This window comes from Manihot esculenta, chromosome 9 (assembly GCF_001659605.2).
Source record: "Manihot esculenta cultivar AM560-2 chromosome 9, M.esculenta_v8, whole genome shotgun sequence".
Lineage (NCBI taxonomy): Eukaryota > Viridiplantae > Streptophyta > Magnoliopsida > Malpighiales > Euphorbiaceae > Manihot > Manihot esculenta.
Genome location: NC_035169.2, coordinates 10851255 through 10866308, shown reverse-complemented (window position 1 = coordinate 10866308; position 15054 = coordinate 10851255). Strand labels below are relative to the sequence as shown.

The following is a 15054-nucleotide window of genomic DNA, read 5'->3' as shown; positions in this document are numbered from 1 at the left end:
TTCAAGTTTTAACTTGTGAAGCTGATTGATTGCAAGCCTTTTATAGTATCAAGAGAAAAAAGAAAGTAAGTTCAATAACACATTATTGTTTTTATTTTCAAATAATAATATGTAATTAACTTTTTTTATTCTTTTATTACTATTAAAGGATAAAGATGATATTCAAGAAGTCATACTACCTTAGTGGTTGGATCCTTAACATTCAACTTTGTTGTTATAATTATTTTTCAGGTACAAATTAATTTATTTTTTTATTTTTTTTAATTTATAGTACTAATTAGATATTGACACATTTGTTTATGTTGCTAATAGAGTTTTTTTTTTGTGTTATTTAAAGGTTATATAGACGTTGAAGTTGAAATTCAAGTTAACTAGTTGAGCAAGTATGGAGATGATTAAATTATATTAGCTTGTTTCAATTGTTGGAAGTTGGAATCAACTTTATTCGTTTGATATTAAACTTTGTGTGTAATTTTATTATGTTGTTGAGTTGGAATCAACTTTATCATTTGGAATCAACTTTATTCGTTTGATATTAAAATTTGTGTGTAATTTTATTATGTTGTTGAATTTGTATTTATTTTTGTTATTTTAATTATGAATTGTGTTATGTAATTTTTTATGTGCATTCTCTTTTTGTATATTATTTATATTAATGATGATTAAAAACTGATTAAAATATAATTATTAATTCGAGCTCGAACCTGAACTCGAAGTCGAACTTTGAATTCGAGTCCGAGCTTGAACTTGAGCTCAAACCGAATTTTTTAATTTCAAGCTCGGTTTCGAGCTTTTTTAACGAGTTTCTTAATTGAATTTTTCGAGTTCGAACTCGAGTTTTATTAACGAGCTTCTTAATCGAGCTTTTTGAGTTCGAACTCGAATTAGACTCGTTATTATACTGAATGAGTCTTTCACGAGTCGAGCTCGAATCAAGCTCTCGATTATAATATTTAATTTTTGAGCCGAATTCGAATTAAATATTAGAACTCGAGTCGAACTCGAACTTCTAAACTTTTTTAATAAATAAATCTGAATTTTACAAAACTCGACTCGACTCGATTTGATTGCATCCTTATCCGGACTTTTAAGTATTACACTTTATCATGCAATTTGGTCATTTTCAGTGCTACAATAACATGTTTTAGTTTACTAAGGATTCTCTTAATTTTTTATATTTAAAAAAATAAATTAGTTTAATCTCCTAAGTTCCATCTTTAAAAATGATTTTTTAAAAAAAAAAATAGATCTTGAATCTTATTCGATAATATTAATTATTTTAATGTTCATTAAATTAATTAATAATAATAAAAATAATAAAATAAAATATTAGTGTATTTTGATTTAAAACGATGAGTAGTTACAAACAGAACTATAGTTAAAGTATCTTTTTTTTTGAAATAACAAGAAAATTTTATTAATTCAAAGAGAACAAAGAAACAATGTGAAGATGAGAGATATCAATCCAAACTCTTTGACCTGACTCAGAATGAGCCGATGTTGCTAGAACATGAGCGACATCATTCGCAGATCTATGAACAAAAACACATTTTGCTTCCTCATAACTAGATAGAAGCAGTTTACAATCTTGAACCAAAAGGTCAAAAGACGATAAATCATCTAACAAAACACAATTAACTGACATCACAAGTACCTGAGCATCCAATTCGAAAAGAACTCGATCCCATCCACACTCTTTAATCCAGCTCAATGCTTCCCGGAATGCTATAACTTCAGCACACTTTGCATCCATCTGGCTATAAAAAGAGCCTGCTTTAGCAGCCACAAAACTCCCATCATCCTTCCGGATTATACAACCGAAACCTACCGAACCTCGTTGCAAGCTTAAAGAGGCGTCAATGTTCGCCTTGATCCAACCGCGCGGCGGAGGAGACCAGATCGGGCGAGCCGGGTCGACAATGGTGCTTACTGAGGACACGACCCGAGCTGCTTTCCATTACTGCAAAAAATTCAGAGCCATGAAGAACACACCACTCGCAGTCTGACCCTGGCCCTTCCATACAACATTGTTCCTATTTTGTCACAAAGCCCATAAGATCATTAGCATAAGGGAGGCATTTTCCACAGAAGCAGAAGAGAAGGCTAAAGAAAACCACTCATTTAAAGAAGATGCAGAAGGCGCAGGCCAACCCAACGGCGAGCTTAACCAGCAGCTGCGGGCAAAAGGGCACTGAATCAGAATATGCAAGACATTCTCAGGGGCTACATGACACAGCGGGCATGAAGGATCAACTGGGACTCTCTTGGACTGAAGTGACGAGAGGCAAGGGACAACATTAACTAGAGCCCGCCAGCAGAAATTGAGCACTTTTGGGGGAACTTTAGCTTTCCAGAACCTTTTCCATATCTCGCTCCCTTCCCTATGTCGAAAGCCATCAACCAGGAACCTATATGCACTCTTAACCGAATAGTGACCTTTGGACTCGAATTTCCAGCACCATGTATCAGAACACGATGAGAGACTAAGAGGGATGTTCAAAATACAACTTCTATCTCTTTCGTTGAACATCTGTGCAATTAAACTCTTGTTCCATCTGTGGTTAATTATGAGATCTGAAACAACAACTCTAGCACAGTTCAAAGGAGAGGTTGTGGAAACCAGAGACTCAGGCAGCTCTCTCAACCAGGGTTGCCCCCAGACTGAACTGATTGACCATTCCCAATCCTCCAGTAAGCCCCAGCTCGAATCAGACCCCGAGTTTCCCATATGCTGCGCCATAAAAAACTAGAGTTACTTCCCAAAGGAGCTTCAAAGAAAGATTGTGTCGAAAAATAGCGGGCCTTAAGGACACGAGTCACTAAGGACTGAGGCCTGTTGATAATGTGCCAGCCCTGCTTCCCAAGCATGGCCAAGTTAAACTTATGAAGAATTTTGAAACCTAGCCCGCCATCAGATTTGTGCTTTGCCATTCTGTGCCAACCCAGCCAATGAATACCCCGATTTTGATCCGCTCCCTTACTCCACCAATATCTAGTCATCATGTGTTGCAGTTCATCACAAAGAGTCCGAGGAAGTAAAAATAAGCTCATCACATAGTTTGGCAAAGCTTGGAGGACTGTTTTCAAGAGAACCTCCTTACCTGCTTGAGACAGTGCCCGATGCTTCCAAGAATTCAGCCTTTTCCACAATCTATCCTTAACAAAACTGAACACTTCCCTCTTATTATTCCCAACATGAGAAGGAAGTCCTAAATAATTTCCAAAATCTGGTTTCTCCTCAACCTGAAGTACTGAGCATACAGAGTCCCGAAGAGCCACAGGAGTGTACCTACTAAAGGAGATAGATGATTTCTGAAGGTTTATCACCTGTCCAGACGCATTTTCATACATGCGAAGGATACGCTTGAGTTCCAAAGCCTCCTGAACACTTGCTCGGAAGAAGATCAAGTTATCATCTGCGAAAAAAAGGTGAGAAATCTGCGGGCCACCCCGAGAAACCCTATACCCATGAAGGCTTCCACTGCTTATATAATTTTGCAGGAGACGGGAAAGCCCCTCAGCACAAAGAATAAACAAGTACGACGATAAGGGGTCTCCTTGCCTCAATCCCCTTGTAGGAACAATAGGGCCTAACTCCTTGCTATCATGCAGGATCCAATAACGAACAGTGGAGATACAAGAGAACAGCAAAGCAACCCATTGTTGCGCAAAACCTAGCCGAAGAAGCATATCCCGAATGAAACCCCACTCAAGTCTATCATAGGCCTTGCTGATATCCATTTTGAGGGCCCCAGAAAACTCTTTTTTCCTTTGATGTACTTTAAAACCATGCAAGGCCTCAAAAGCTAAGATTATATTATCCTGAATACTTCGACCAGCAATAAAAGCACTTTGACTCTCCGAGATGATGGTGGGCAGAAGGGACTTAAGCCGCTTAACTATCATCTTAGTGATGATCTTATAGACCACATTGCAGAGGGCTATAGGACGCAAGTCGCTCATTCGCTCAGGCACAAACTTTTTTGGAATCAAAACTAAAGCCGTCTCATTCAACTTCAGAGGAATAGACCCAGAATGCAGACACTCAATGCAAAAACTAGATACATCATCTCCTATAATATCCCAATACTGCTGGAAAAAACCAGGATTGAAACCATCTAGCCCAGGGGATTTATCAATTTTCATGGAAAAGGCTGTAGACCTTACCTCATCACAACTGTATGGCGCTAAGAGAGAAGCATTATGATCCTGTGATACCAACGTCGGGACACACTGCAAAACATATTCAGAATTACAACTGTGGGAAGTAAAAAGAGTCATAAAGTAATCAGTCATCACACCCTTCAACCCCGAATTCCTATCCCGCCATACATTTGAATCATCCAGCAGTTTGACAATCGTGTTTTTCCTTTTTCGAGCACTGGCAGACTGGTGGAAAAAACGAGTATTAGCATCACCCTCCTTAAGCCAAAATTGCTTGGCCCACTGCTTCTAGAAGATCTCACGGAGATTTAGGAGGTGAAAGAAGCGGGCTTTAGCTCGTAAAAACTCAGTTATATGTTCCTGTAGGCGAGAGCCACGTAAACGGGACATGATAGCAAGGCACTCATCCATCTCCACTTTGTGCTTAAGACGAAGATTTATACCCCAAGATTTGAGAGCAGAACGACAAGCCTCAAGCTTACCCGCAGCATCCATGTTAGAAGAAAACTGCCAAATATCAAAAATAAGATTCCGGCAACCGGTCTCACGTAGCCACGTATTCTCAAAACGAAACCGGTGAGCATGACGCTGTTCCACAAAGCATTTAACTACAAGCAGGATAGGCAGATGGTCAGATGTAGAGAAACCCATCACTTCAGCTGAAGAATTAGAGAACCTAGCACGCCATTGAGCATTAGTAAGAACACGATCCAACTTAGATTCCACCCAACTACCACTGTTTCTGCTATGCTCCCACGTGAATGGGTATCCTGTCATAGGAAATTCCATAAGACCAGAATCACAAAGAGCCTTTCGAAACCCATTGATCAAGCGTGGAGGTTGGGGTCGACCACCTCGCTTCTCAGATGGAGAAAGAATATCATTGAAGTCACCCAAACACACCCAGGGAGCTTCAAGATGAGATGCCAGCATACGCAGTCTCTGCCAAGACAAGTGGCGAGAGCCACGATCAGCTTCACCATAATACCCTGTCAAGCGCCAAGAACCAACACCATCCATGCAGATTTCTGTATCAATATGATGTTGCGATGAACTTAAGAGAGAGATAGAAGAGACTGACCTCCACAATAAAGCCAACCCTTCGCTATGACCCAAACTATCCACACTGAAAAAATCATCAAAGCCCAACAAACCTTTTATCTCATTCACCCTAGCAGAACCACATAAAGTTTCAATCAAGAAAAGAAAGTTCGGCCTCTTAACCCTGATCATCTCTTTCAGGGCTTGAATTGCTCGTGGGTTGCCAAGCCCACGACAGTTCCAACTAATACAACTCATTGTGATCGGCGGGCCTGAACCCCAGGACCCGCTGCTACTCCATTTTTTGACTGATTACTACCTGCACTGCTTGAACCGTGTACCACAGAGGACCTCTCCCCAATGACCTTCTTGTGATCGGGTCCCATGCGTCGCCGTTTAGGATCAACAATGGTTACACCAACTCCCAAACCCATAGCTTGATCCTCCCCAACATCAAGATCCTCTTAGCCCCTTTCCATATCATGATCATTATAGACCCCCGCATTTGGAGGCGGATTCAGTCCGCAATCAGTGAAATTACCAGAATTAAAACTCGACTGACCTTGGATGCTTTGCTCCCCTCCTCCTCCCTTAAGCCATCGGCTGCCAAGACTCTGAGGGCGTCGATGATTGGCACGTAATTTTGGCCCAAATTTTCGAACCACTGGCGCATTCCCAAACTTCAGAAGCTCCCTGCAAAATTTCTCTGTATGATCAAACAGTCCACAAATGAAACAGAAACTGGGTGCCCTCTCATAAGCAAAAGTTGCAGTGAACCATGCTCCATCACTCTTGCGCATTCTCAAGGATTTGTGAATGGGAGCTGAAAGGTCATGCTTGTATCGAAGCCGAACATAAGCCCTCCGAGTCAAAGTATCTGGTATTGGTATTTTTAGTTTTTTTTTATTTTTATTTTTTTTAAAATAGGTCTGTTAGTAATAATTAAAACGAGATTAATATAAAACTAAGGTACTTGAGCTGAATTTAATTATAAAAGAAATTGAATTGAACATTATCAATTGGGCCGTTAGACATGTTTGGGCTGGGCTATTTATATTTTGGCCCAAACCCGAAATATGAGGAAACTATCTTCTTCACTGTCCAGCTTCTGCTTAGCTTCTCAGCAAACGAGAGCAGAGAGGAGAGGAGAGGAGAGGGGAGGGGAGGAGAGGAGAGGAGAGGAGACCAGGCATTTTCCCTTCTGGCCACTGTCATGCCTCCAATACTGTCTTCACTTCATATCTCACACCCACGAATCAACCTCTATGTGAAACCGCTCTTCTTTTCCTTCACTCATTTCTCTCATTTTTCTCTTTCGCTTCGCAAATTCCCTCTGCCCTGGCAATCGCTCTCGATAAACCCTAGAACTCTTTCCTCTCTAGTATCCGCAGTGTCTCCAACTGAAAATGGCGTTAGCAGTGGCAAGTCCGGTGCCCTATCGGCTCCGCCGGTGGTTCTCGAAGAGGCTGTTCAAAAAATTGACGTCAATCCTCCAAAAGGAACCAGAGATTTTCCTCCTGAAGAAATGCGCCTCCGTAGCTGGCTCTTCAACAATTTTAGGGAGGTTAGAACTCTTCCCACCTCACTCTACATATGAGTACACAGAAACAACGCGATATTCATACAATTCATTAATTTTTTTTCCTTATTGATTGTTAAGGTCTCGATATTGTAAGGATTCGAAGAAGTTGATTTCCCAGTGTTGGAGTCGGAGGCATTGTTTATTAGAAAAGCCGGAGAGGAAATTAGAGACCAGGTTAACGTTTTAGCTTTAAGACTTACTTTATGGAATGAGATTGTTCAACTGGTTGCGTTGAAAGTTCAGAACTGGTTTAATATGCTTACATTTAGAATTTCTCATAATTTTTATCTTTGGAAAATAATATTCTTCTTTTTCTTTTTCATTTTTAATCTGATAAATGAGGCACTTACAATCTAGAATTACTTGTTTAACTAAATTGGGGTGATAATCCTGAATCAATTGTTTTACTAAATCATGGTGGCTCATATAGTGACCGAAGCAAAATTAGATGTAGAGGGGGGCCAAAATTAAAATACACACATAAATAATTGTTATGATTAATACAAATGAATAAATTATATTTTTAATTATCAAGCAATAATCCACATTGTTTTATAAAATAATATTTTATTAGTTATAAATGATCAACAAACAAGGTCTATGTTACACTTATTCGCAAATCTGGTCCACACATCTAATCTAGAACTTAAGATGCTAAGTGGGAAAAAAAAAATCTAGAATAAAGATATAGGCAATTCAGGATAAAAAGCAGCATGGTTTAGAGTTTTCTCCTAGAATGTGGGACTAGCATGTTGCAAATTGTTGTTGCTAAGTTATGAACGATTTTATTATGCGTAAAAATATTTTTCATTAACTAAATAATATTTTAAATAATCATTTATTATTTTAAATTTTCAATAAACAGTAACTAAAAATTTTGACTTTATATGGATAAATAAATAGAAAAAAATTTTATGCACAAAAAAAGGGGAATTCAATGCTTATTTTGTTTTTCTATAATTGATGTAAATTAATTTTAAATGTTAAATTTAATATGATTATGACTCTGAAGTTTAAAGGAAATTTTTTAGAGGCAAATTAATAAACTTAGTGATTAAAATTAAGATTTAAATAATTTAAATAAATATGGGAATTATTAAGATAGGTGTACTTTAGACTTGTAATTTAATTTTTTAGGATCTAACTATTACATGTATTCATCCTTAATTTTTAAAATTATGATTATAATATACCTTATTTTCCAAAAAAAGGGGGTGGGTTGGGCCTATAAATATTTTTTCTTGAGAGTTTTCAAATTGTAATTTTATTTTTTCTTTTCAAAATTTGTAAATTTCTTGGTGAATGCAATGAAGATTGTGGCCAGCAAATGACATTAGAAAAAAGCATTTAAAAAACATTAGAAATCTTAAATGGCATCTAGCATCAAAATGATGGTGCATAGGCCAAACGGGGAGTACGGATGAAGTTTGCTATTAGTTTGATCAATAATTTGGCAATATGAGAACACAGGATTTGTTTGTACTATTGTTCCTCTGGCCCTTCAGCATACCAATTTAGCAATCTATCACTTCTTAGAATGATAAATGAAAAGTACTTGCATGTCTGTAAAAATGCATGTGCTCAACTTGCATTTGTGCAGGCATCTGCTTTTTGTATCATGTGTGATATTCTTTCTTATTCATTTACTATTAATAGCCAAATTGGAACCTGTAGCTTGAATTATTTCTATTCAAATTCTTGATATGTTTTTGTTTCAGACACCATATCTTCTGATCTATTTCTTGGTGCAGCTATACTGTTTTGAAGATCGCTGAAATCGCCGTGTTGCATTGAGGCCTGAACTCACTCCCTCTCTAGCAAGACTAGTAATACAGAAGGGGTACTGAAAATTGTAATCTGTTAGTGATTGGCTGCTTTTAATTTGAAATAGCATGCGAGGCTTTTTTCTTATGCTTATTCTTTATATCCTTCTCCTTATCAATGCTTTTTTGATATGACAAATTTGATGCACAGAACCCTTTAAGTGTTCATGCGTTTATTTTCCTATGATTTTTTATATTCAGGTGCAGGTCCGGAATTTGATCCCTATGTTTTTTTTGGTTCAGAAATCAGTACCCCTTCTGCTGAACTGGTTTGTTATGGGTCAGTGCTGGCGATATGAGAGGATGACAAGGGGTCGTCGTCAAGAGCACTACCAATGGAATATGGATATTGTTGGTGTACCCGAAGTCACAGTAAGTGCTGCCAGCTTTATATTCTTTCTCAAGGATTATCCTGTTCTGATGGTATACTTCTTTTATCAGATTGAATGAGCATGGCCTTAATTGTTCTCATGGTGTCATTGCAGGTGACCTTTTAAGAATTTAGAATTTTTAGAATTTTTTTGCCTTCCCTCTGCCCTATGTCCACCTTTGTCTTCTTACTTTACACACCATTTCATTAAAGTACTAAAGATAGATGAAATGAACTGTAATCTTTGTTCTTGACTCTTTAACTTTAGCAATGTTATTTCCTTGTTATTTTAAATTAGTCTTTTATGTCTCATAAGTTTCTTGGTCAAGCTTATTCTTTAAGATTTCTCTTTGTATTTTGTAGGCTGAAGCGGAACTTATTTCTTCTATTGTCACATTTTTCAAGCGGAATGGGATAACTGCATCAGATGTTGGATTCAAGGTTTCTAGCAGAAAGGTATTGCATTTTTCTTGGAGGAATGTGGAATATTACTGGAGTGGGGGTTCTTTTGGTATTGCTTTTCGTAGATTACTTGATATCTTTCGGGAGAGTGACTGTCAGATTTGTTTCTCTTGTTGAGTTCTTGATTCTGCATGTGTAATTGGGTTCTTAACTTCAATAGGAATTATTAATAAAAAAGTAGTAGGAGCAAAAAAAAACTTAAGTTACCATGTGAATGGCTAGTTAGTTACCATGGATGATGGATGGTTTCCTCCAGTGGGGATTATTGTGCAGCTTGAGGACAAGATAATTTGCTGCTCTTGTTCCTGCATTTTAGTGATCTTTGGGTGAATAAATAAAATTTCATAATGCTACTGTGGTGGTTTGTATATAGGTAATGGTAATAAGAACGGTCATTATTTGTACATATATGACGGTATTAAGAACGGTCATTATTTGTACATATATGATGGTATTAAGAACGGTCATTATTTACTTTGTATGCTGAAATATGCATGCAGAATTAGTGGATCCTGCATGCTGAGCATCTGTCTATCTATCCATCCATCTATATATCTACAAAGCATGTAGGTTTTCCTACGGTGCCGCCAGGTGGCACGTTCTATGGAAAGAGTTTTTCCGTAGTCTGCCATGTGATACTATTTATAAAGAGATTGATTTGATCTATAATTAGTGTTCATATCTTATTTTAATTTTCTCTTTTATTTTTCTTAAGTATCATTATTATTCTCATTATTATAAGGAATTATTCTCTACAATTGATTGCCAAAAATCAAGGCTTTGTGATCAAATTTATCAATAAAAATTTATTATACTGTTCTTTGTTTAATTAATGTGCTTACATCTCATAGTTCGCATATATTTATCTTGGATCATTTTCTTTTCCTTTCACACAAGTTCTTAATGTGTTTTGTCAAATGTTATATATTAATTTATACCATTCATGAATAAACCTTTAACAATTTCAATTTAATCACATTTAATGAACTAATCTTTTAGCGAGATTATTATTAACTAAATAAAATTGAACTAAAATTTTTGGATTTCTTTTTTTTTTTTTGAGAGAGAAATTATAGGATTTTCTTAATTATTATACTTGTTAAAAATATTTTCTCTTAAAATATGATTGATGTATATATAAATAAAACATGATAGGATTAATGTGAATCTTGTGAGGTTATCAAAATTATAATGTGATAAATTTTTATAATTATAAAAAAGTTATTAATATAAGAAATGGTTTTACAAATCTTAAGCATATTTAATTAATGTTTATTTTAATTCTTAAGTATTTATTTCATTATGGTACATAAAAACTTAAAATTGGTTAAAGATTTAAAATTATATTTTAAAAATAAAATTATAAATGTATTGTACAATGCACTAGCATTTGGCTAGCATACTAATATTTGTTGTACTTTCTTCTTTTGCAGGTTTTGCAGGAAGTATTGAGGAGGAATTCCATATCTGAAAATTTATTTGGCAAGGTTTGCATCATCATAGACAAGGTTGGTTACTTGGTTGCTAAAGTTGGCATGTTTTGAGATGCAATCTCTCCTCATTCCTTTGTTGTTTATATCCATGGCTGATGTTGTCATAATCATATAAATGAAAATTTCATGTAGTGCTTGCACAGTCATGTCTTGCTTTAATTTGGTTATTTCTTGTTTCTCTTCCTTTGGGCACTACTGATGGTCTATCAAACAGATTGAGAAGATTCCTATAAGTGAAATTAAGAAAGATTTGAAGTCAGTTGGGATGTCAGAGAAGGCTGTTGAGGAGCTGCTGCAAGTCCTTTCCATAAAGTCATTGACAAAGTTGGAAGGTTGGATTCAACAAGTGGCATGAGAAGTTACTTTTGTTTTTTGGCCAAAGATTCTCAGGTTATTCTCCGGCATATTGCAAATGACAAGTGTTCAATGCTCAATTATAGTAAAGAATAGGGAACAAATGGTGATAGAAAAGTGAAACCTATTATCCTAAATTTAGTAAAATGGCAATATGTATCTCATGCTGCTAATACCTGAACCTTTTAGAGGTTGGACAATGGGTACTATGAGCGTTAAACCAATCACTGAATTCTATTATGGTCACAAGAGCACAGTTCATTACAATTATGTCACTAAACTTTAATGTTCCAATTGATAAATTCACTTAGCTATACAACCAAAACTAAAATTGACAATTTTTTATTGTTTTATTTAGCTGATTTTAAACCATTTAGGACGCATTAGATTAATACAATTATGTGGTGATATTCTCGTAGAGCGTTTAGCTTTTAAGACAGAGTGGCACACTATAAGTAGGGCTTATGGATCCTAAACTGTTCTATTTGAAGCCAAGAGACTCTACAAAATGCCAAGTATAAATTTCTCTTCTCCAATTGATCGTAACATGTTTAGTTATACTTAATTGAATAAAATTATTATTTTTAACTTAATTGTAATAAATTGATCTTTTGTGATCTTAGAATTATCTGCATGATGCATCATATAGTCTTTACTTTGATGCTATTTTTATGTTTACTGCTAATTAGCCCTCTCTGACCCTCCTATCTCTCTTTCTTGTTAATCTCCTGAAATATATACTCAAGGAGCTTATACCGAGTAGTTTTACCCTGTTTAGGCTATAAATTATATTAAAAACCTAATCTGCTCTTTATAAAACAACATAGAAAACTTCATACTTTTCTTTATGACTGAAATGATTGCTCAAGGGCACCTGGTCGAGATGGAAAAATTCCTAACTTCTTTGACTGCTTGTGTGACTGTAGAGGTACTTGGAGAAGCAGGGGAAGCAGTTGCCGATCTTAAACAACTTTTCTCACTTGCTGAAAAGTTTGGTTATTCTGAGTGGATTCAGTTTGATGCATCAGTTGTCCGTGGCCTTGCCTACTACACTGGTATCGTTTTTGAGATTAGATTTATGATATCTTCAACTATAGTTTAAGTTCCGTGAGGAATAATGCTAATGTTGCAGTTGTAGCATTTAATATTTAAATCTCTGCACTAGAACTACGCGATGTACCTCAAATTTGCCCTGTTTGCATCCTAAACATTAGCATGAGTGCCATCAGCATGTAAATGAATGAAACAAGTGGCATATAACAGTCTTGTTTGAAAACATGTGTAATTTTAGGTACTTCATTATATAGAAAACTGCATACAGCTCATCCTGTGCAAGAAACTCTTTCTTCCATGTCTCTGTAAAACAATATCGTGTGGACAATATGCATTTTACAGTCTGCTAGAAAGATTTTCTTGGATCTTCATTTTTCAGTGGTCAGTGCTATTCATCCTATTAGATCATGAACAGCTTGACCACAATGATTCTTCTCCTACCACCTTTTCAAGTAACCATCTAAACGGATTAAGTTTCTCCTAGGGTTTTGATAGAGAAGGAAAGTTGAGGGCCATATGTGGTGGTGGGAGATATGATCGCTTACTCTCTACTTTTGGTGGTGATGACATTCCGGCTTGTGGCTTCAGATTTGGTGATGCTGTCATAGTTGAAGTAAGTTGAAAGTTCTCTTTTTTTGATGGAGTGTTTCGATTCCTGTTTGTTTGGTAACTTCCAAAAGTTTTAGTTCATTGGCAGTGAGTAATATTACTCTTATCAAATGCTCTCTAAGTGAGATATAATTTTAGCACACATATTTCGCTATTAAAAGAAAACAAAAATTCAGGTAAAGGTAATCATGTTGGAAAAAAAACAGGTTCACATGGTAGCCAAATTCAGTAATTCTTTCTATATTGATCGGTGGTCCCCTATATATAATTCTATGATGATGTCTAATTATTTATGGAGAAACAAAAGAATGTTGTGAACGTCAGGATGGAACAACTTCTTACAGATATTTGTTGGCATAGAGCTACAGCAGGATGACAAACTTAAAGCGAAGGTCCTACCTAAAACAAAAATACTTAAGGAAGAGTTCGGAATTTCCACACTTTTATTTTGTGATAGTTAAGCTTGTACTTATTTACACCCTCGTGTATGGTATTTGACTTCTAGATTTGTAGCTAACTAGAGGATATCGACCCAATAAAGAATTAACCTACAATTGCATTTGGCTCCCAAGCAGGAAGAGTTTGGAGTATCAGTTGCTTGTTTTCTTGAATTTGATGGTGACATAAGCAGCTTTCTTCTTAAGTGACAATTTACTCAGTAGTTTTCACTGGGATTATAAACACAGGAAATTATGACTCAGGATCATATTCATTATCTTGTTTTTATCAAGAAATCATTAATTTGTTTCTGTGCTTCTATTTTATTCTATTTTTGTTTTTTGAATATCAACTATCTTTTGCTGGTGGTGATAGCTACTGAAGGAGAAGGGTATACTGCCAGAACTCAGCCTCCAAGTAGAGAACATTGTCTGTGCTCTAGACTGTTACCTGCAAGGCGCAGCTGCTACAGTTGCTACCGCACTTAGAGATAAAGGACAAAGTGTTGGTTTAGTCTTGGAAAACAAACCTCTTAAATGGTACTGAATTCCCCCAATATTCACCATGGCGTTTTGGAAATTATAACGTTATGTTAACTTATAAATCCCACTTCTTTCTCAGGGTGTTCGAACGGGCAGCATGGATAAATGCACAAAGGCTCATATTGGTGGGAAACACAGAGTGGCAAAAGAGTATGGTTGGTGTAAAAATCCTCTCTACTGGTGAACAATATGAGGTTAAACTGGACGAACTAGAATGACAAGAAATTATATATTACTGTTTTATCAACAGGTAGTATAAACTTTTGTTGTTTCATATTCTTTCACCAACTCATCTACTTCTATAAATTCTTTTGGTAGAGATGGGCGATAGTTGAATTGCTGATCATGCTGTGTTTCTTTCTATGATTATTTTTGTTTAACAATAAACATTGTAAAGTTATAGCAAATACACAGTCACAGACCTGCACATTAAGTTCTCCTTAGACGTTTCTTAATGTTTTTCATTTAGCTTTGATTTAAATATAAATATGAAATTTATAGTAAAAAAGATTAAACTAAAGGTAAGCAGCAAATGATGGGTTAAAAAACAGAAAACATAAAAATTATTAGGTGGATCCCTCATCCCTCGTTGCATATAATAATGTAGTGAAAAGCTAATGGATGAATTGTTGACTTGATATTCACATGGCAGATCTGATATGATATGAATTATGTTTTGCTCTTCCAAGTATAACTGGAATCCAAATTATCATTTTCCATGCCCCACTACTATCATGCTTATTACTTTCAAAGCCTGAATCTCTCCTCTCTTTTTGTCCTTTCTGCTTTAACCTTTTCGTGAAGCCGAAGCTTCTCACTCCACTACAGTAAATGGAATATGAGAAAGGACTTGCTTCTAATAAATAATTATGAAATTCTCACTTGAAAGATTCAGTGTTGATATGGTCAATACATCATCTACATCTTTAAGCTTTTTCTTTTTGGCACTTTCTTTTTGGCCTCTTTGGCAAAGATTAATAAAGTATCCTAATTTTCATGTTCTGGTGTTTATCAACCCAAAAAGTTATGATAAAATATTGAGTGAAGGAATTCATATTTTTATGGGGTAAGAGATTGAGTTATTAGTTGTCATTTTTTTAAGTTGTTAATATTATTCTACTTT

The 15054-nt window shown here is 35.9% G+C and overlaps 1 protein-coding gene and 1 pseudogene across 1 annotated transcript; one reads left to right on the top strand and one right to left on the bottom strand.

Annotated features, from left to right (window-relative positions):
* Positions 1–2041: 2041 nt before the first annotated feature.
* LOC122724609 lies at positions 2042–2530 on the bottom strand. The gene has a single exon (XM_043960136.1). The coding sequence runs from the start codon at positions 2528–2530 to the stop codon at positions 2042–2044; it is 489 nt and encodes a 162-aa protein (XP_043816071.1).
* Positions 2531–6309: 3779 nt separating this feature from the next.
* LOC110622206 lies at positions 6310–14369 on the top strand (annotated as a pseudogene).
* The last annotated feature ends 685 nt before the right edge of the window (positions 14370–15054 follow it).